This window comes from Sitophilus oryzae, unplaced genomic scaffold (genome assembly GCF_002938485.1).
Source record: "Sitophilus oryzae breed Bouriz unplaced genomic scaffold, Soryzae_2.0 scaffold_1624_pilon_pilon, whole genome shotgun sequence".
Classification (NCBI taxonomy): Eukaryota; Metazoa; Arthropoda; class Insecta; order Coleoptera; family Curculionidae; genus Sitophilus; species Sitophilus oryzae.
The window spans coordinates 273,035-294,129 of NW_022146308.1; the positions used below are offsets into that span (position 1 = coordinate 273,035).

The 21,095-nt window shown below is 34.1% G+C and overlaps 2 protein-coding genes across 2 annotated transcripts; both read left to right on the plus strand.

Annotated features, from left to right (window-relative positions):
- The first annotated feature begins 4,250 nt into the window (after positions 1–4,250).
- Positions 4,251–8,228, plus strand: LOC115880470 (prostaglandin reductase 1-like). Its single transcript, XM_030897676.1, has 6 exons — positions 4,251–4,529; positions 4,996–5,098; positions 5,327–5,512; positions 6,172–6,445; positions 7,428–7,530; positions 7,945–8,228. Exons 1-6 carry the CDS (start codon positions 4,361–4,363, stop codon positions 8,172–8,174), a joined length of 1,065 nt encoding a protein of 354 aa, XP_030753536.1. The 5' UTR covers positions 4,251–4,360; the 3' UTR covers positions 8,175–8,228.
- A 2,036-nt stretch (positions 8,229–10,264) lies between these two features.
- Positions 10,265–18,029, plus strand: LOC115880469 (prostaglandin reductase 1-like). Its single transcript, XM_030897675.1, has 6 exons — positions 10,265–10,425; positions 10,486–10,588; positions 13,794–13,976; positions 14,105–14,378; positions 15,525–15,627; positions 17,738–18,029. Exons 1-6 carry the CDS (start codon positions 10,320–10,322, stop codon positions 17,965–17,967), a joined length of 999 nt encoding a protein of 332 aa, XP_030753535.1. The 5' UTR covers positions 10,265–10,319; the 3' UTR covers positions 17,968–18,029.
- Positions 18,030–21,095: the final 3,066 nt, after the last annotated feature.

Consider the following 21,095-nt stretch of genomic DNA (forward strand, 5'->3'; position numbering starts at 1 on the left):
CGGAATTGTGGTAAAAAAAATCGAAAATTTACAGAGATAGAGCTAAAAAGCAAAAAGCAATCAAATTTATAGCCGACAAATTCAACACAACTGAGGCTGAGATTCAGCGGAAGCTACATGATATTCGTACCCAAGCAAACCAGAAGTGGAACAAAATTATAAAAAGAAAAAGTATAATCGACTTCTGACATTCGCAGAAAATTGTTTAAATGCTTTGGGTCTTCATTTCTTATTTTTTTTAATAACATCGCGTAAGCTCCAAGACTAGGCCTTCTGGCAATCCATTCTTTAACCCATATTCTTTTTCTAGATTTTCTTGACTGTTTGCGTAAAATTGCAACAAGAAGAGCAGTGGCTGCAGCTCTCTTTTTACGGCGCGACATTTTTCTACTAAACAATATACTTGTGCAATATACACCATACCGTGTATACGTGCATGCAATTTTTTGCTCAAAGCATATGCCTAGAAAGTACTTGTTGCAAGAAATTGCTTTAAAATTTGCTTAAATGTAAACACTATCGCAAGTTACTCTAGCAAGTTCTATAGCAATTTTCTATCCCGTGTAAACTACGCTTTATACCAATATTCAGCCATCTAGTCTAGATGAAACATTTTTTTTAACAAAAGCACAAGCGATTCTCGTAGTAAAAGCAAAAATAAATGCGTTCTAGTCCGTTTGCCAATCAAATATTTATCGGATGCCCATAGGTATATAGTTTAATATTTAAAAAATCATAGTTTTTTTATAACAATGTAAGGTAAAAAAATTGACTTAAGTGATGTAATCTACAAATGACTATCCCATTTATCGAAGTGACATCAGATTTTGTTATTTTTATAATATGATTTTAATTTAACAAATATCAGCCATACTGTGTATTTACAGGTAATTTTACTATAATCTAAATAAGCCTCTAAACAATGATTAATCAATTTTGGTTTAAACAATGTGCCACTTATTTGAGTGATTGCTATCAAAATTCAATATAAGTAAAGAATTGTGTGATATTTTCTATTGAAAATTTAAAAATATCTGGAATATGTTAATGTAATTGACTTAATATTTGATAACAGAAATATGCCTAGTCAGTTTAAGGACTTGTGTCTAGCCCCAGCAAGGCAACTATTAAACTTGACCAATCACGTTAGAGTTTTTGACAAAAGCGGATGCAGAACAGCTGTGGCGTACTATATAATTTATTACAAACAAATAAAGAAAATCAATGAATATCTAAAAAACAAATATAAATTAGTAAAAACCAACCAACCCCACCAAATAACCAACTAACCAATGAATTAACACCCTCCAAATAACCACGCTAACCAAAGCTTAATAGTTGCCTTGCTGGGGCTAGACACAATGCTTTAAGGTATAGGAGCACACGTACAGGGTGTCCCATTTTAGTTGAAATCATACGGTATCTCCGATATAAAATTCAATTAATTTATTCTGTTAATTATATTAAATGCGTTAATATTTCTTATATACTTACTTACTTACTACCATTACTAGCTGACGATTATTTGACACGCATCACAAGATGGTTACACAAGGCGTTTTCTTTCTCTTTTTCTCTTTCTCTTTGAGCTTTTCTCTTTTCCGCACTCTCATTACTTTGTTGGCTCTTTACTTTTTGGTTGTCGTTATCGAGTTTACAATTCTTCTCCATTGCGTTCTATTCTGCTGTGCTTCCTCCCATGCACTGATTCTGCATGCTTATCCCCCTATAAGTTTTCATGGAAAATATCTTGTACCTTTTGAGTTGTCCAGCTGGTTTCTTCTTACCGTCTACAAGCTCACTGTAAAGAAGAGCTTTCGTTAGATGGTTTTATTGCATCCTGCATTCGTGACCAGCCCATCTTTAGCATTTCTTTAGCGCTCCCGCAGCAAGATTTTTCTAGAGCCGCTACGTTTGAGGTATACACTACTTGTTATTACAACTTGATTCTTAAAGGTTATCTCAGTCAGGTGTCTCTGTAGCAACTTTGAACTCTGTAACGAAATAGCGATCGGTAGCGATGAAGAATACTGTTAGAATTTTAGAATTTTGAATGAGTGGGAGGGGGGTAAATCACTGCGACCTTACAGATCTATTGTGTCCCCCTTTCTTGAATTATAACTCATCATACAGTCCCAGGGCTTTGACAAAAGCCAGTATCTGGGACGGTTTTATAGAGGGTAGTTCTCCATCTCCAATATCAGTCGTACCAAAGTTCACGGCACGAATGGTTGTCGTCTCGGCGCACTCAATAATGAGGTGTACTGGTGTTTCCCCATTTTCCCCACAGAATCTGCATTCGCCCTTTCTTCTTAGTTTCAATCTACTGAGGTGTTCATTGAGGAGACAGTGTCCTGTTAAAAACCGCGTGACAATCCGAAGATTGTTCTTACTTAAACCCAGGAAGATCTGTGATTTTTCTTGATCATAAGCCCTTAGAAACTTCTTCGAGTATCTTAGACCGTTGCAAGATTCCCATTCCAGGTTGCGGACGGAATCTTCCAAGTTCTTGAGTTCCGCCTTGAGTTGGTAACCACTTGGAAAGCAGAACGGTTCTGGTCCAGTTAGTGAAGTGTTCGCTCCTTTTCTAGCTAGATCATTTGCATTTTCATTGCCTTCTATCCCTTGGTGAGCAGGCACCTAGAGTAGGAGGACTTTGTTTTTTTTACCTAATTTATTTAGCTTCTCTATGCATTCTTTGACCAATTTCGAGTTGATTGATACTGAGTTGATCGCTTTTAACGCTGCTTGACTATCAGATAAGATGGCTATTTCTTGTTTCCGATAGTTCCTATCTAAGATAAGTTGTACGCATCTTTCGATAGCGTAGATTTCTGCCTGTAGGATGCTAGGGTAAGTGCCCATTGGTTCGGAGTATTTAGTTCTCGACCCAAATACTCCGATCCCTGTTCCCGTATTGGTTTTGGAAGCATTAGTATACCAAGTTATGGTATGGTCTTTCAACTGCTGGGCAGACGTTTCTCTCTTCCAATCCTTTTTATTGCTCAATACTACATTGAGATGTTTTTCAAAGTTGTACGTTCTTGGCATATCGTCCACTGGGAGTTGCAGGAGTGGTATTTCCTTTTTGAGGATGTTCCAAGCCCCTGATCTGAAGGTTCTCCCAGTACTAATTCCGTTAATGACCATTCTAATCATTGTCGCATTGGCATATCTACCAATGACAATGTGCAGTGGTGTTAGATCTAGAATGACCTCCATTGCTGCTGTTGGACAGGTTCTCATGGCTCCTGTGATGCAAACGCATGCTAGTCTCTGGACTTTGCACAGGTCCGTTGCTCTAGTTTTGTGTACCAGGCAAGTGCTCCATAAGTAATCATGGGTCTTACTATCATGGTATACATCCAGCGCAAAATGTTAGGGGAGCAGCCCCATCTATTTCCGGCCAGTCTTCTGAATATCATGAGAGCCTTTGTGGCTTTGCTGGTAGGGTTCTTAATATGCCTGTTCCTTCCTTTCCATCTAGTTGGATTCTTTTCAAGTTTTTCAGACTTCGCTTTCTGGTGAATAGCACTATCGCGGTTTTGTCTGAGTTGATACTCAGCCCGATAGTCCTGCACCATCTCTCAGTAATACGGAGTCCTCTTTGGATAATATCACACAGGGTGCCTTCATGTTTCCCCCGAGCGATCATGACTATGTCATCTGCATACCCAATGTAGTGTATTCCCGCTAGAGTTAATTCGTCTAGTAGTTCATCCACTACCAAGCTCCACAGCAAAGGGGAGGTTACTCCACCTTGTGGAGTTCCTTGCGTTGTTTTAACAGCTACAGTTTTGGTGCCCATCTAAGCCTCTGCTGTTCGTGTTGACAGCGTTTCCCAAAACCAGCGCATAATAGTTCTGTTCATCCCTCTTGTTTCCAGAGATCGCCTGACCACCTTATGTGGTATATTGTCAAACGCCCTTACCTAAATGTAAGCAAAAAATCATTTTTTATTGTTAATTTTCAAAGTAAAATAACTCGGTTATTTTGGACTTGGGTATTTGAAAAACGGTAAAGAGAAAATATGTTTCTTTTATCGATATCTACCAGCCCTGAAAATATTTGCACTTATTTAAGACTCCCCTTGTATATAACCAGTAAATTTCTATTACATTAAATGTTATAATACTTTTTCTACTAAAATATCACTTCTATCTCAATGACTGTGCAATTTTACATAAAGCTAATTAACTAATAAGACAAATAAAGATAAGAATATAAACATTGATAAAAGTTAAAGTACCAAATAGTTACTGTGATTACTGTTAATATCGTGGAATCTTATAACGATATATCAATATATTAGTCGATATCCTGCTACATTCTTAAGTATTCTTATCATTAGTATTTGTTTATGCTGAAATTTAGTCTTCGTCTTGACCTAGCACGCGGGTGTTCTAAATTAAGTGATAGTACAATGGTTAAAGCAAAAGTTTATATTTTTCAACGACAGTTCAACGGTTTTCCCAAGGAGGGTGATTTGAAATTGGTAGAAGAAGAATTACCCCCAATTAAGGATGGAGGTATGCCGCTAAAACTATACGATCGAAAAAAAACGGCGTCAAAGACGGCTGAGGAATGAAAATCGATGATAATTTTGACGAGGTCAAGCCTTAAACGTCATTTACTTGTCCCGTATTCTTAATTTTTAACAGCGCTTACTGCTAGGTGGTTTAAGAAGGTTGTAATTTATTTTTATACTTTAAACAGAATAAAAATTATTTTTAAATGGTTTAGTTTAAAATTCGAAAAAAAATTTTGGAAATAGATTTATGTTTCTGAAAACGTTCTATCCTTTTTTAATCTTTTAATAATTACTGTTAAAGTGTTAAGTTTTTTGTCAATTTTTAGTAATAAATGACGCTTGAGAGATTGGCCTTGCTAAAATTATCATCGGTGGTCATTCCCCAGCTGTTTTTGACGCGGTTCTTTTTTCAGTCATACGGTATTTACATTTAATGGATTTTTTAATGTCTGATGTTTGTTTAGAATTTTTGAGCCAAGCTGTATATTTAAGCGTGGATCCTTACATGAGGAAGTATGCGGAAAATTTGACTTTAGGGCAACCATTTATTGGGCGACAAATAGCAAAGTAAGTTATTACCAGTTGCCAGATTTCATTTATTTTTATTAAAAAATCAAGACTGCAAGACTCTCGCATGCTTGGTCTTGCACTAATCGGTCTTACTAATCGGTCTTGCTTTTGCACGCAAGACAAAAGCAAGACAAATACCGCAAGACCGACGAGTGCAAGTCTTTCAAAACTTATTCTCCAAGTTTTACAAATATCTTTGCTGTATAATTTTTTATCGCTTTTTAGAATAATTGAAAGCAAAAATCCAAATTTTCCGGTAGGACGGCATGTTTTTGGAAATTTTGGCTGGAGAACCCATACAATATCCAGTGGAGTTTTCGAGGATAAACCTTTAAATTTTCCAGTCAAATTATTGCCAGATTTCCAAGGCTTACCATTGTCGTTGGGATTAGGTGTTTTAGGTATGCCAGGGTAAGTTCATTAACAAATTCCAAAACACATTATGGTATTTACATACCAAGGTTCTTCAACAATGTCGAAGAGAAAGATTTTTGGACAACATGTATAACAGTTTAGGGGGCGTCCATAAATTATAGTTTTTGTGGATTTTTTTACCCCCTCTTCTACTGGTGAGATAATGTGGGATTTGACTCGACCCCCGCTATCCTTACGTCAGATCTTTTAAAATTAGCATTTTGAATTTAAATGCGTTGTATTGACTTAAAAATCACAATTTGTTTTATTATTTTCCATTTGATTTTCAGTAAAATTATCTGCTCCTTTATTCTGATTTAACTACTCGTAAACCATTGTTACTTGCGCACACAAGTCAGTAGCTCCTCTTGTGAAATTTAAACTGCGCGTCATATTTTTTTACCCAATAACGAGGAGTGAGGACCACATTTTCTATATATCAATACTAAATAACTTTACATCTATTTATGGGTTTTAATATACAGAAGAATTGTGTCAGATATCGACATATAGTCTAGATATTTATTTTGATTTAATTATTGGGCGGCCCCCTAATTTTTTATACAGAGTGCTTTAAAAGTAATAAATTAAAAATAATAAATTTTTATTTTAAAATCAAGCGGTTCTCCTCATTATGTGTCTTGTTTGTATTCCAGGAACACCGCTTACTTTGGTCTGATTGACATCTGTCAACCCAAAGCAGGCGAGACTGTCGTGGTGAGTGGAGCGGCTGGAGCAGTGGGCCATCACGCAGGTCAAATAGCCAAAATTTTAGGATGTAGGGTGATTGGTATAGCCGGATCGGATGAGAAAATCAAATGGCTCAAGGATGAACTAGGTTTCGATGCGGTGATAAACTACAAAACACAAGACGTTGCCAAAGTTTTACCGGAGATTGCACCTGAGAAAATCGATGTTTATTTCGATAATGTAAGGAATAAAAAAATTAATAGTTAGGTTTTTTTAATCGCTGGAAATATTTCCAACCTATGCGTCAAATCTTTTAGAATGTTGGATTCAACATTTGTCCAAAATGTTTGTAGCTAGAACATTCGCCAATCTGTGCATCCACGCCAGTATCTGAGACGGTTTTACAGAGGTTAGTTCTCCATCTCCGATATGAACCGTACCAATAACGCAATGTATGGCATGAATGGTTGTCGTCTCGGCGCACCACGTCCCCACATGCAGAATCTGTATTGGCTTTTGTTTCTTAGCTTTAATCTACTAGGTGTTAATTGAGGAAATATTGTCCTGGTAAAAGCCCGGTGACAATTCGAAGATTGTTATTACTTAAATCAAGGAATTTGTTTGAAAAACTGTTAGGAGTCCTCGATTGAACCGTTTTCAAGATATTTGAAATGAAAATGATCAATACATGTCATCATTGACAAAAAATGAACATGTTTACTATATAGACATTTGATTTAAATGATTAATTTTGGAACTTTTTATTTCTTTTAAATTAATAATAATTTTTTCTAGAAAATTTTTAAGCTTTAGTTCTTTTTAAGTTTCTAGTAATTTTTAAAAATTATAGGCGCGGACAAAAAGTTATGACCGTTCAAACCATTTAAAAAATATGTAGGTGGCGCCCCCTACAAGTAGGAGTCATATTGTCTCTCATCAAAATTAAACTTCTAATATCAAAAAACTTCCGGACACCCATTTCATCGAAATAACGACGTTAGTTATTATTATTTGGAAAAAATCGAAATAAAAATGAATCTTCCACACCATGTATTTCCGAAACGAAGCATTTTATTACATATATTTATGTATAAACTTTTTTACTTATTTTTATCTGCAAAATATGCTGCCTACCAATTCGGACACCCTGTATGCATAGTTTTAGATTTAAAAAATAATATATTCTAAAAAAAACTCTCATAAGTATTTTTTGTATTTTTAGGTTGGTGGAGAAATAAGTGCTATTGTCTTGAAAAATATGAAAGTTTTCGGAAGGGTATCAGTATGTGGATCCATTTCTGGATACAATGATTCAAATGCTAAAGGTAATTTAACTTATACATCTTGTCATTAAGGCACACCCTGTATAGTTATTTTCCTTATTAGCCGACCATACCAATAGGTATGGTAGGCTATTAGATCGGCAAAAAAAAGTTTTTTTAATTTCACTCAAAATGAGTTATTTGGGTCAAAAATGACCTAAAGGTAATGAGGGGGTTAAAAATTTTAAAAAATCGTAACTCCAAAAATACAGTAGCTAGCGAATATTTGCAACAAAATTTTTAATAACATCAAAATCAGTCAAAATCGCAGTTTTTGAGGTAATTGAAACTAAAAGAACTGCCTATCAACTTTTTATTAACATATTTTAGTATGGGCGGCTATACGTGCCCTCCCGGCGCCAATTTTTTTTTTCTATAATTTACTAAAGAATTCTTCCATTTAATTTTTGTTTTCAGCAAGTATTATTCAGGGAACTATAACAACGCAACAACTTAGGCTGCAAGGGTTCCTAGTATCCAGCTACATAGATAGATGGCCTGAAGCTTTTGAACAAAACTTAAAATGGATCAAAGAAGGCAAGCTGAAGTACAGAGAAACTGTGACAAAAGGCTTCGAAAATATGTTTAGCGCTTTTACTGATATGTTGAAAGGTGGAAATATTGGCAAAGCAGTTGTGGAAGCTTAAAAATATCATGTAATTAATATATTTATATTTTTAATAAAAATATTACGGTAAAAAGTCGTTCTATTTATTTTCATATGTTAGTATTACAAAGCTGGAAGTTTCAAAGTGATAAATTAGATAGTATAGATAGATATCCTATATCCTATATAGAATAATGTACTGTCGAATGGTGTATGCTATTTTATTTGTAATAATCACTAGATATTTGATATCTACTGTACCTTCTTATGACAATGTACTCCACTCTAACCAAAGTACTCCTTGGTTGGCAACCGAAAAACACCCAGTGTACGTTTTCATGTGAAACAAAATATAATTGTACCAAAGAAAATAATAAAATATTTGGGGACTGTTTTCCAAGCAGGCGGAGGCTTTTCTGAGCATATCCGACATTCAGTTTTGAAAACAGAAAAACAGGGTGCCATTTTATCCAGAATTATACCAAACTGGTCTACCTTGGGGCAAACGAAACTATGGATCGGAAATTTGGGGAGAAACCTACAAGATTCGGAGACATAGAGAGCAACGTCTTGCAGTACAACGAAGATTGGCCATAACAGTATGTCGTGGATACAGGACAATATCTGCGGAGGCTGCACAAGTTCTGAGCTCAATAGCCCCAATAGACATAGTAATTGAAGAAAGAATGGAAAGGCAAGAACATTCAGGAAGAACAGCGGAAGAAAGTAATAATAGAGCATTGGAAATATAATGTAAAAGATGGGAGCGAAAACAGAAATGGGAAAGGTAAATAGACTAGAACACTTATAAAGGACCTAGAATGTTGGATAAATAGAGAATATGGAGAACTGAGCTATGCCATGAGTCAATTTTTTTCCGGTCACTGTTGTTTCAGGTATTACCTATATAAAATAGAGTTAATTGATAGCCCGAGATGCCTCTATGGCGACTCAAATGCTGATACGGTGGAGTATACCCTTTTGGAATATAACCGATGGACCGCTGAACGAAGAGTGCTATACAAAAAACTAAGAGTCGATAAAATTAAGATTTCCGATCTAGTTCCAGAGATGATGCGATCCCGAGAAAACTGGAATAGTGTTCACACTTTTATGAAGACACTAATATATTATAAAAGAGGAAGAAGCTAGAGGAAGTAACTAAAACATCACAGTAAAACTGCCTCCTCGATAAGTAATGCCGAAAGGTAGTTCCTCGAGGAGATACTCAAAGCTGCTTGTGGAGTTTTTTTTTAGTCGGTAAGGTCGGTACCTTACCAACCACCCCGACAGTACCGCATAGGCTCTTTGGTCTGCAGATTGTTTTCCCCACAAAAAAAAAACAAAACAAAGTACTCCAAACAAAGTACTCCTACTCTGGGTACCAGCCTACAGAGGGATAAAAACTAATGAAAAAGCAAAGGATCTAGCTAGAAAGGGAGCGAACACTCCACTAACTGAATCAGAACCGTTCTGCTTCTCAAGTGGAAACCGACATAAAGCGGAACTCAAGAACCTGGAAGACTCCATCCGTAACCTGGAAAATCCCCCACGGTTTAAGACACTCGAAGAAATTTCTGAGAACTTAAAGACACACATGAGATTTTCAATGATTTAAGTAACGCTGTCATTATTACAGTTGGGGGGTTAGAACCTTCGGTATTACAAGAGCAAAATAAAACACTAAATCACCACAATACACCAAAATACTTATTTATAAAATATTAATTAAAATAGGTATTTTAATTAATATTTTTTTTAAAGTAATAAAAAAGTAACAGCATTTTTCTGTAATTGTGAAAAATTGATATATCGAATTATCCAGCGAATTATTAAATATCGATTTTATTTATTTTGACTATATATATTTTTAAGGATAGTTTTAATGTGTGTTATCTCTCTAATGATCTGATTATATTCGATCATTTTGCTGAGTAATTTTAGTTAAGTGGATCTTAATATATTTTTTTTAAAGTAAGAAAAAAATAACACTCTAAGCATTTTTCTGTAATCGTAAAAAATTGTTATATCGAATTTTTAAATATCGATTTTATTTTTCCTGACTGTATATATCTTTAAAGATTGTTTTAATCTATGTTATCTCTCTTATGATCTAATTATATTCGATCATTTTGCTGAGTAATTTCAGTTAAGTGGATTCAGTCAAGCGCTTCAAAACAGAAAAATGGTTAAAGCAAAACGATTCATTTACGAAAAAAGGTTTAATGGTTTCCCGAAAGAGGGTGACTTAAAAGTGCTAGAAGAGGATTTACCAACTATTAAAGATGGAGGTAGGTGTATTTTCTTTGATTCTTTCTGCCAGATCAATAAAAAATTACTTATTTCTTTAGAATTCTTAGCTGAGGCTGTATATCTTAGCGTAGATCCGTATATGAGACCGTACGCAGCCAGGGCATCATTAGGTAGTACTTGTATTGGACAGCAGGTTGCAAAGTAAGTTATTTTATATGAGATACTAGCGTGTACCAGCGACTTCGTTCGCGTCGATTTAATTATTTGTTTTGGTGATGATAAAGCAAAGCAAGAATTTCCATTAACATACAAACTGGATAAAATTTTCTCACATTTATATCTATATGTTTCATCTCGTTGGAATTTGACTTCCGAAAAATCCGTTTGCCAAAAATAAGCTTTTTACATCAAGCAGTTTAAGCAGAATCGTGGTTAATCAATTACCCAACTTTTTGGAACACCCTGAATGATTTTTAAAAAAAAATCAAAATTTGTAAAAAAAACAAATAAATTATGCTTGTCCAAGCGTTTTCCCGAAAGACTAACCGTTTTTTAAATAACAAATATTGTAATATTTGAAGGGCGTTTTCACCCTCTTGGAATTTGAGATTCGAGAAATCACTCCTTATCGAACCTCTACACCCCACAATCAATTCGTTTGCCAAAAATCAGCTTTAAAGCAGGTCAAGCAGTTTAAGCAGAAAAGTGATTACTCAATGGTCATATTTGATGAAACCCCCTATATAAATTTATAAAAAATCTTAAAATATGTAAAACAACAAAATAAAATAAGAGTTTTTCCGAAAAACTCACCGGTTTTTAAATAAAAAATATTTTGATATTTGAGGGATAGTTTCACACCCTTAAAATTCGAGTTACGAAAAATCCTCTTATCGAACCTCTACACCCTAAAGTCAATCTGTTTTCCAAAAATCAGCTTTTCACGTCAAGCGCTTTAAGCAGGATCGTGATTAATCAATGACCAGATTTTTCGAAACACCCTGTATACGTTTTTAAAAAATCTTAAAATATGTAAAAAAACAAAATAAAATATACTTGTTTAAGCGTTTTTTCGGAAACTTGACCGTTTTTTAAATAAAAAATATTGTAATATTTGAGGGATAGTTTAACCCCCTTAGAATTCGAGTTTCGAAAAATCCCTTCTTATCGAACCTCTATACCATAAAGTCACTCTGTTTTCCAAAAATCAGCTTTTTACGTCAAGCGGTTTAAGCAGGATCGTGATTAATCAATGACCAGATTTTTCCAAACACCCTGTATATTAGTATAGATTAGCGGTGATTCGGCTTCGTACCGCCTAACAGTGAAGTGAGAGTTTTTTGCCAATCTCGTGGTATGGATAACTGATTGAACTAATGATATGGAATGATTGTGACCAATATACATGACACTTGTTGTCATTTGTTCTCTACATTGTTGTTTACATTTCAATTAAACTATTTTCTCTATATTTCATTACTTCTATATTTGAATATGCTATTTTTCCACTATTTTGCTTTGAATGTCTATTCTACCGGGTAGTTTTCGAAAGTGAAGATGATTTAAATCAAAATACCAAGTATGTGGTACCAAATTATACGTGAGGGGTGTAGTAACAAAACGTACAATCTCCTTCTGTGTCAATTTTGAGAAAATCACGAAAAACTCTTATAAATCAAAATATAGATGCAAACATAATTTTCTATGGCTCTGCAGTTTAAGATAAGTACTTACTATATCATGCTACAAGAAAAATAAAAAATATTGCGGATTAACTTATTATTGTTAATTAAGATTGATTATTTTGAAACTAAACTGTGGAGATTGTACATTTTGAAGCTAAACTGTGGAGATTGTACATTTTGAAAGTAGACTGTAGTAATTGACCGACTTAACAGCAAAAAATAATATCGACAAAAATAAAGTAGTTTATGCAAATACAAAAAATCTTATTGTTTAGGATTCAAACTATCTTTTCTTATCTAATTAAGTAAATCTTTAAACTCTCACGCTGGGTCCCTCATCAAAATACTCGCAAGTTTCGCCTTCTCCTTTATCCTCCTCAGACTGTTTTTCGGCCTCATCTAGAACGAACTTATAAAATTCCAAATCTTTATCTTCTTTCCAGTTTTCACCATAATGACCTTTCAGCAAAGCAGTGATGGTGCGATTTTTTTTCCTTTATCGCATTTTGTTTTTCAATAATATTTGGGACCATATCACCTAAACGTTTACCTCTTGCAAATAGGTTTATCAGCACCTAAGTCACTCTTATAGGTAACTTCTCCACGTACCTAGATTCCGTGCCTCAATTCTTTGGTAATTATTATTCGCTAATATTATTAGATTAATATAACTAACCAAATCACGTGGTCTTGTTGTGGTTTCTCCTATTGGTTGTTTGGAGATTGCACGCTTTGATATTCCCTTGTCAGTGGAGATTGCACGTTTTGAAACTAAAGCCAACATTTGAACGTAAAATACAATAGGATATTGCCCAGTTTAATGCTAAATAGCATCTTATTCTAATGCAGCTCGAAATGTAGTTCCGAATCATATTTTACCGCATTTTTTATAAAAAGTGGAGATTGTACGTTTTGTTACTACACCCCTCACGTAAAGAAATGCCTTTTCCAAATTTGTTAACGAGCCACTCTCGTTCCGTTTAAGAAAATTGAGATATGATTAAGCATACGATTTGGGCATCTTTTAACCAGTCAGGAAAAGTCACGTAAAACATTAGACTATCAAAATATATTTTCCCAAGGCTCCTTGATTAAATATTAGTGGTTTTAACAAAGCCAACGCACTCTAAATTGAAATTTAATATATTATTTTTTAAGCAAAAGTGTTAAAAGTTGACATATGATATGGTTCATGTTGGTTATTAGCCGACCATACCAACAGGTATGGTAGGCTATTAAGATCGGCAAAAAAAGGTTTTTTTAATTTTACTCAAAATGAGTTATTTGGGCCATAAATGACCTAAATACAAAATATTTTCATGGTGTCTGTCCATCTGTCCGTCTATCCGTCTGTCTCTAACACGATAACTCAAAAACCGTTAAACCGATTTTAACCAAATTTGGCACAAATATACTGTGGCACCCGAGAATCTGGCCATTAGTTTTTAGTGGAAGTGGGGGGTTAGTAAGGAGGTATAGGAGGGTGTTAAAAAACTTAAAAAATCATAACTCCAAAATTACAGTAACTAGCGAAAGGCGGTTTTCAATTTAAGATTAGGAATAATATTTGCAACAAAATGTGTAATAACATCAAAATCAGTCACAGTCGCAGTTTTTGAGATAATTGAAACTAAAAGAACTGCCTACGAACTTTTTATTAATATATTTTAGTATGGGCGGCTATACGTGCCTCCTGGTGCCAATTTTTGTTTTGTTTTTAGAATCATTGAGAGTAAAAATGCAGACTATCCGGTTGGTAAGCACATTATTAGCAACTTTGGATGGAGAAGTCACACAGTATCAAACGGAAAATCGGAAACACCAGTAGCATTACCAATATCGATACTTCCGGATTTTCAAGGACTACCATTATCTTTAGCTTTGGGAGTTTTGGGCATGCCAGGGTAAGATTAAATTAGGTTAATTTTTTTACCTTTAGGGGTGTTACTGAGTTGATCGCTTTACCGGTTGACTTGGTCCAAGTACATTTTGACCGTGTTAACCAAGCTTAATTAACGATTCTTATTTTTAGGAATACGGCATACTTCGGCTTTCTAGAACTATGCCAGCCAAAATCCGGCGAAACCGTTGTTGTGAGTGGAGCTGCCGGTGCGGTGGGCTCGCACGTAGGTCAAATAGCTAAAATAAAAGGCTTGAAAGTCATTGGGATAGCCGGTTCCGATGACAAAATCAAATGGTTGAAGGAGGAGTTGGGTTTCGATGAGGTTATTAACTACAAAACTCAGAACGTTGCTGAAGTTCTTCCGAAGCTTGCTCCCAAAGGAGTTGATTGCTACTTCGATAACGTAAGAGAAAATACTTTAGTTTAATTTTTTTAGTAAATTGTTTGTAACATTCACTACACTACAATCTTTGAATAAAAAGATTAAGGAAGGAGTGTATCAACATATTTAGGTTGTGAGTATGATGGGGGCATTAGCATGGCTGACTTAAATTCTTATTAGTGTAAAAATATAACGTAGGACAGACTTAATCATTTTGTTGAATTTATTGAAAATAAAAATATCAGATTCGCTATTGAAACTCGTAAGTCATATTGACGTATTTTATTTATTTTGATTGGCTTACTACAGGTAAATTATCTGTATATTAGCACAATACTTATCAGTGAAAATTATTCTTTTATTTATCTCGATTTTTGCCTAAGATCTATCAAAAGCTACACAACTGACTATTTTAGAGTCTTTTCCTGGTATTCGCAGTAATGTCACTGCAAATTTAATTTCTGACACAATATCCTTCTAGATTTATTCCATTTATCTTTAGATATTATTAATAAATAATATGAAATAAACTTAGAAAAGCACAAAAAAACCTCAAAATTTCAAATCAAATTCAAATGTGTCAATTGAAACGTCAAACTGTGAAAAATGGAGATTTATGATGTCGATTTCGTCTGTAACGTATGGGGATAGCAATATTCTTGGGGATAGCAATATTCTTCTTCCTTACTTTTTATATTTAAAGCCCATTCTAATTAGTAGTTATACTTACGATTAAAGTTTGTAACCCTTTATTCCATGGTACAAAGAAAACAAGGTATGATCGATAGCATCTCTAGTTTCGTTAAGTTTGCGCATACCACCTGTGACGTCATACGCCACAGAAAAAATATCCATATTGTTCAATTGCCACCTTTGATTGTCACTAATAAAAAAAGAACTAAAATAGGGAAGAATTAGGACAAAACCCCAAAAGTTATGTCAAATCATCGAGCTTGACATTTGAAAAATTATTTTCACATTCATTATGTGTCATCTGTTTGACAATTTGAAATTGGCACGCCGAGCTTGCCGACCAATGGTGCCGTTTATCATCTGTGACGTAGTGACCAACCTGCGCAATATCATACCTTGTATTCTTTGTATCATGCTATATATTTATATATTTGTATTCCTTATAATTATTTTTTCACATTATGTTTTGGACAGGTTGGTGGAGAAATAAGTACGATAGTATTGAACAACATGAATTTGTATGGCAGAGTATCCGTTTGCGGATCAATTTCCGCATATAATGAAATAAATCCTAAAGGTATGTTTAAATAATATTTGCAACAAAATTTGTAATAACATCAGAATCAGTCAAAGTCGCAGTTTTTGAGATAAAAAAAATGGAAAAATTCCTTTACTTTGAAACTAAAAGAACTGCCTACCAACTTTTTATTAACAAAGTATGGGCGGATATACGTGCCTCCCGGTGCCAATTTTTTCTGTTGATAACTCTTAAATTATTAATTTTAAAAAAATATACTTAAACCATTAAATTCTACGTAAAAAGGTGCTTTGAAAATGTTTTCATAAAAATACAACATTTTCCATAGCAAAAAAAGTTACAGCGATTTCTTAAAAATGCACAAAAATTTTTGAAAACTAACTCCGAAACGGTAACGATGTGCGGTTTTCACCATCATGTTTTTAACAAAAATTGAGCTCCAGACACCGATATTAGTTGTTTTCATCTATCTCCTATAGAAAAAGGGGTCTCCCTTTAAAAGCGCCCAATTTGGCCTACCCTTATAATACACCAACACACTTATTTGAGATTCACCCTCAATACCAAAAATAGTTAATCTTTATATATCTCGCACCCACTTAGTGTAATTGTTCGTTTCATGAAATGGATATCTACTTCGCGAACTGAAACCTAACCAGTTCGCGAACCTAACCTAATTTCCCAAGCAGCATTTGGGCATCGGGACAACGTTGTGTCACGCGACCAAACGTCGGGGCGCAAAGTCGGCACAACCTCGTGCCAACCCTAGTCTGCACTAGTTTGGAGAATAATTTTTGGGTCGAAACGACGTTAGATACCGACGTTGGCTAGCAGCCTAATTTAGTACAAACTGCAACGTTGTTTAAAATCCTAATTCACAGAAATACAAAACTATAATAATATGGCGTCTAAGTCACCTTTTATCCTAAATTGGGATAATTATAGTAAAAATATTATTTTTATGATTTAGTTAGAGACATATGCCAGATGGCAGTAAATCTGGCGATGGCAGCGAGTTACAACTCTGTAACTCGTTACCCAAGGCAAAAAAAAAGTTAAACGCAAACAACTTTATTGATAAATGTATTGTTTCTACTTTGAAAAATACTAATGGGCCTTAAAATTAAAGAAGTTTTAAAAAATTTCTTGAATTTTTTTTAGTAAAATGAGAATAATTTATTCGCAATCGAAACAAAAATTGTTTCCGCGTGTTGTTTAGGGTCAAATATTTCAAGTTAATGTATTCAAAAAGCAGGAATTGCTATTTTAGGAACGAAACATTTTCTTATTCAACAATGGCGGCAACATGGCGGCTTTCACTTTGTTGTTTGGGAGATTAAGATGGAGTAGTTCGAGTAGTCGCATACTGGACTAATAAAGTCGGAGTTCAGCCTTAACAGGTAGTATACTAGTCGCAAGATTGCCTAATCTAGTCATCCTAGAATCTAGCTTGCGCCGTCCTCTATATTCTAAATAAACGTGGGAGTGGATAAAGTATCGGTAATATGTCGATGTATATTTAAATTTAGTTTTATATGTGCCTTTCTTACGTCCCATTTTAATGAATTTTTTTTTTATAAAAACAAAAACAGCATTGAACTGTCTGACTGAACAGAACAATGAAGTGAAAATTTAAGATTTAAGGTTATGGTTCAATACAGCTGCAAAAAGGTAGTGGCTCGACGTCCTACCAACGTAAGAATAAGGAAATCTAAACAACGTTGGAATTAGTAAAACAGACGACGTTTGCATAACGTTGGAATAGATCCTGAAAGTGACGTCGGAAAATTCTTTATTGCCCAACATTGTAACTACGTTGTCCGAATCACCTAAAACTCACTTAAACAAAAAAGGTTACAAGACAACGTTTATTCGACGTCGCAGAAGCGTTTACTTTGTTGTAGTACTAGTTCAACGTCGGCACAACAACGTCTACATTTATTTTAATACCCAAGATACGGAACTAACTATTTTTTGTAACTTATCCAACGTTGTGTTTAGTAAACATGTTGTCGCAAGTCGTGAAAATGCTACTTAGGTTAATCTAACCAGTTTGCGAAGTGAATATCCATTTCATGAAACGGACAATTACACTAAGTGGGTGCGACATATAGACAAAATAAAATATATTGCCAACTTTGCTTTATAGCTAGTACTGTCCAACCAGCAATAGTTGGCAAACAACTTAAAATTGAAGGATTTGTGGTACGTAGATGGATAGATCGTTGGCAAGAAGGTATCGAACAAAACCTGAAATGGATCCAAGAAGGTAAATTGAAGTACAAAGAAACAGTCACTAAAGGATTTGACAATACGTTCAAGGCATTCGTGGATATGCTCAAAGGAGCTAATACTGGAAAGGCAATCGTTGAAGTTTAATTAAAACCTGAGAAAATTGTGTTTACTATTTATTTGACTAATAAATTTTCAATTTTAAAGCATTTGTGTTATTTTTTTTATTGGAAAACTATAGATATAGAGGGTGTCTCAAAAGTGGCTCACCCCTATAACTTTTTTATTTTTTTAGATAAAAAAACGAGATTTGGTATGTTAGTATATGACATAAATTAGGATTGATTAACGAGATTTGGTATGTTAGTATATGACATAAATTAGGATTGATTGACGTATTCAATTGTATCAGTCACTTCCTGTTTCACCGGAAATGACTACAACTTTTGAATTTAAAATGGCACCCTCGGTATTTTTTACTTTATTCAATAGAAAATGACATTCTCAATAGAATGACATATCATATGTCAACTTTTGACATTCTCGCTTAATAAAACATCGTATTTTAAATTTCAATCTAGAGTGCCATGACTACGCTAAAAACGCTAATTTTTAATCAAAAAGCCTTGGAAAAATAGATTTGGTCGTTTAGTGTTTTTAGTGTTTTGTCCTGGCCGGTTAAAAGATGCCCAAATCCTATTTTTAATCATATCTCGATTTTTTCAAATGAAACGAGGGTGGCTCATTAGCATAATTAGAAAAATCATGTTTTACGAATAATTTGATACCTACCACACACTTGGTATTTCGAGTCAAATTGTCGTTATGAACCGCATGTTACAATTTCAAATAAACCATATGCGGAAATGTCAAAAGTTGACATATGATATGTGTCATTCTATTCAGAATATAATTTTCTAAAGATTGAGGTAAAAAAATACCGAGGGTACCATTTAAAAATCAAAAGTTGTAGTCGTTTCCGGTGAAAGAGGAAGTGACCGAAAACAATTGAATACGACAATCAATCCTAATGTATGTCATATACCGTATGTATACGATCGATGACATTTCGTTTTTTTATCTGAAAAAATAAAAAAGTTATAGGGGCTGAGCCACTTTTGAGACGCACCCGGTAGAGTAGAGAAATAGAATAAATAGATAAAATATAGAAAGTAGAGTTTAATTTAAAATATACAAATTTTAGATCTTATAAATAAAACACATTTCAGGATTTTTTCTGAAATTATAAATAAAACATATCATATGATATTACCTGTGATATTACCTCCCAGACAGCACATAATATCTTAAAGACGTCTTTTTTATATCTTAATTAGATCTTAACGCCTAAAGACTAAAATAAGACAACTTTTGGACATCATTTTAAAGATATTCATAAGATGACGAAATAAAACATCTTTAGGACGCGCCGGACGTCTCTAAAATGACATTAGAAATGATTAGGAATTTTAAATTTAATTTTTTCTATTTATCTCGTTTTTTTTCTCGAGTAGGCGATAATCATAAAAAAAGGATAGTATAATCTGGTATAATATGACAGAAATATGGTATAATCTTAACAGAAATAAAAACATTATCCTGATTTAATTTATAGGCGCAAATATGACGATTGACAGGCGTGACAGTTATCTGCTGATGATGCTAACATGCTTAGCGAAACGCGCGTCCAGTGTAAAAGTGTTTTGGTGTATTGTGGTGATTTAGTGTTTTATTTTGCTGTGCAACACCAAAGGTTCCAACCCTCAACTGTAATTATCTTCTGTGGTTGTGGTTGATGTTGATGTGAGGTTATGTGATCGAAAATCTCTGGAAAACCTCGCGGAAAATGTTTGTTCTTGTCGTTGTTGTAATTGTAAAAAGGCGCGCAAAACCGTTTGGCAAAGGGACGTGATATAAAGTTTCATCAGAGAATTTACGAAAATTTCATCATTAAAGCTGATCAAAGAAGTTAAAGCTGATATTGTAGGTAAGCCAGGTAAGTTTAAAACATTTAGGTTGCTAGATATATTTGAACAATTATCTTATTTCTATGATTCATATTTTAGATGATAACACATCTTAAGATGTCCCTCCAGTGGTTGTCCAGGAAGAAAATGCCAATACATAACGTTTAGGTCAGATATATCACTATTATAAAATGTTAACTGTTCACTTCATATTGGTCAGTGTAACATCTGAGAGAAACATGCTTAATTTAAAAATTAAAGACAATGCCAGTCCAAGAAGATGTTTTATTTTATAATTCACCATTATCTCCCATTTCCATTCATATTAAAAGACATCTTAAGTACATTGTTAAAATATATCTTAAAGACATTGTACTCAAGACGTCTTAATGATGTTGGGTTTTTTAACATCAGACGTTGGTAAGATGCCTTTAATACGTCTAAAGGCGAAAATAGACGTCTTTGAGATGTCCCTAATGTTGAAACAAGTTGTCTTATAGATGTCTTTAAAATGTCACTGTGCTGTCTGGGCTATCAGTTCAAAATATGTATACAGGGTGTCAAAAAAATGTATACAAGGTGATTCTACAGATAAAAATAAAACAAAAAGTTCCTATAAACATATATGCCCTAAAATGCTCCTAGAAGAAGTTACAGCCCTGGAAAGGTTTAATAAAAATAATATATTTTGGATATTTTTAAGAACATTGGCAAACCGTTTTTCATGAAATTTGGTACTCTTACAGACATTTTAATGTCAGAGCGAATGGCAATTACTGTGAAAATTTCCGTAATAGCCGTGATAGGGTACTTTCCATTAGGATAGGGAGTACTACTGATGGTACTTCTTTTATAGATAAAGTAATTTTAACTAATGATAAAAAAAGCTAGGACATTTTTACGTAAAACAGGTGCTCTTTGTTTAGCTCGAAAAGGTGAACGGTTTTTAAGATATCTTTGTGTTTAAAGATTACGATGCATCGATTTTGCTATTAGTAAAATGATAAAATGTAAAGAAATTATAAATAAATTAATCTCCTGATTTAGCTGATGCTAAAATCGATGCATGGGAACTAGGGAATGCAATCCCGCACCAAAATCTCAATCCCGCAAACCCGCGGGATTAAAGCAATTAATCCCGCGGATCCGCAAAATTGCGGAACTGTAAACAATAGTCATACATTTGGTCCTAAATTGAATGGTACAAAAGGCATTGCACATTTTGCATAGGCCCACAATTTATTGATATAGCGTGTATTTTAAACAGAAATTTGGAACGATGTATACAGAGTGTTCAAAAAATATATT

Coding starts and splice junctions, on each gene's coding strand:
- LOC115880470 (XM_030897676.1), top strand. CDS start 4,361: ATGCTGAAATTTAGTCTTCGTCTTGACCTAGCACGCGGGTGTTCTAAA. Junction 4,530..4,995: donor ACCCCCAATTAAGGATGGAG/GTATGCCGCTAA, acceptor ATGTTTGTTTAG/AATTTTTGAGCCAAGCTGTA. Junction 6,446..7,427: donor TCGATGTTTATTTCGATAAT/GTAAGGAATAAA, acceptor TTGTATTTTTAG/GTTGGTGGAGAAATAAGTGC.
- LOC115880469 (XM_030897675.1), top strand. CDS start 10,320: ATGGTTAAAGCAAAACGATTCATTTACGAAAAAAGGTTTAATGGTTTC. Junction 10,426..10,485: donor ACCAACTATTAAAGATGGAG/GTAGGTGTATTT, acceptor TTATTTCTTTAG/AATTCTTAGCTGAGGCTGTA. Junction 10,589..13,793: donor ATTGGACAGCAGGTTGCAAA/GTAAGTTATTTT, acceptor TTTTGTTTTTAG/AATCATTGAGAGTAAAAATG.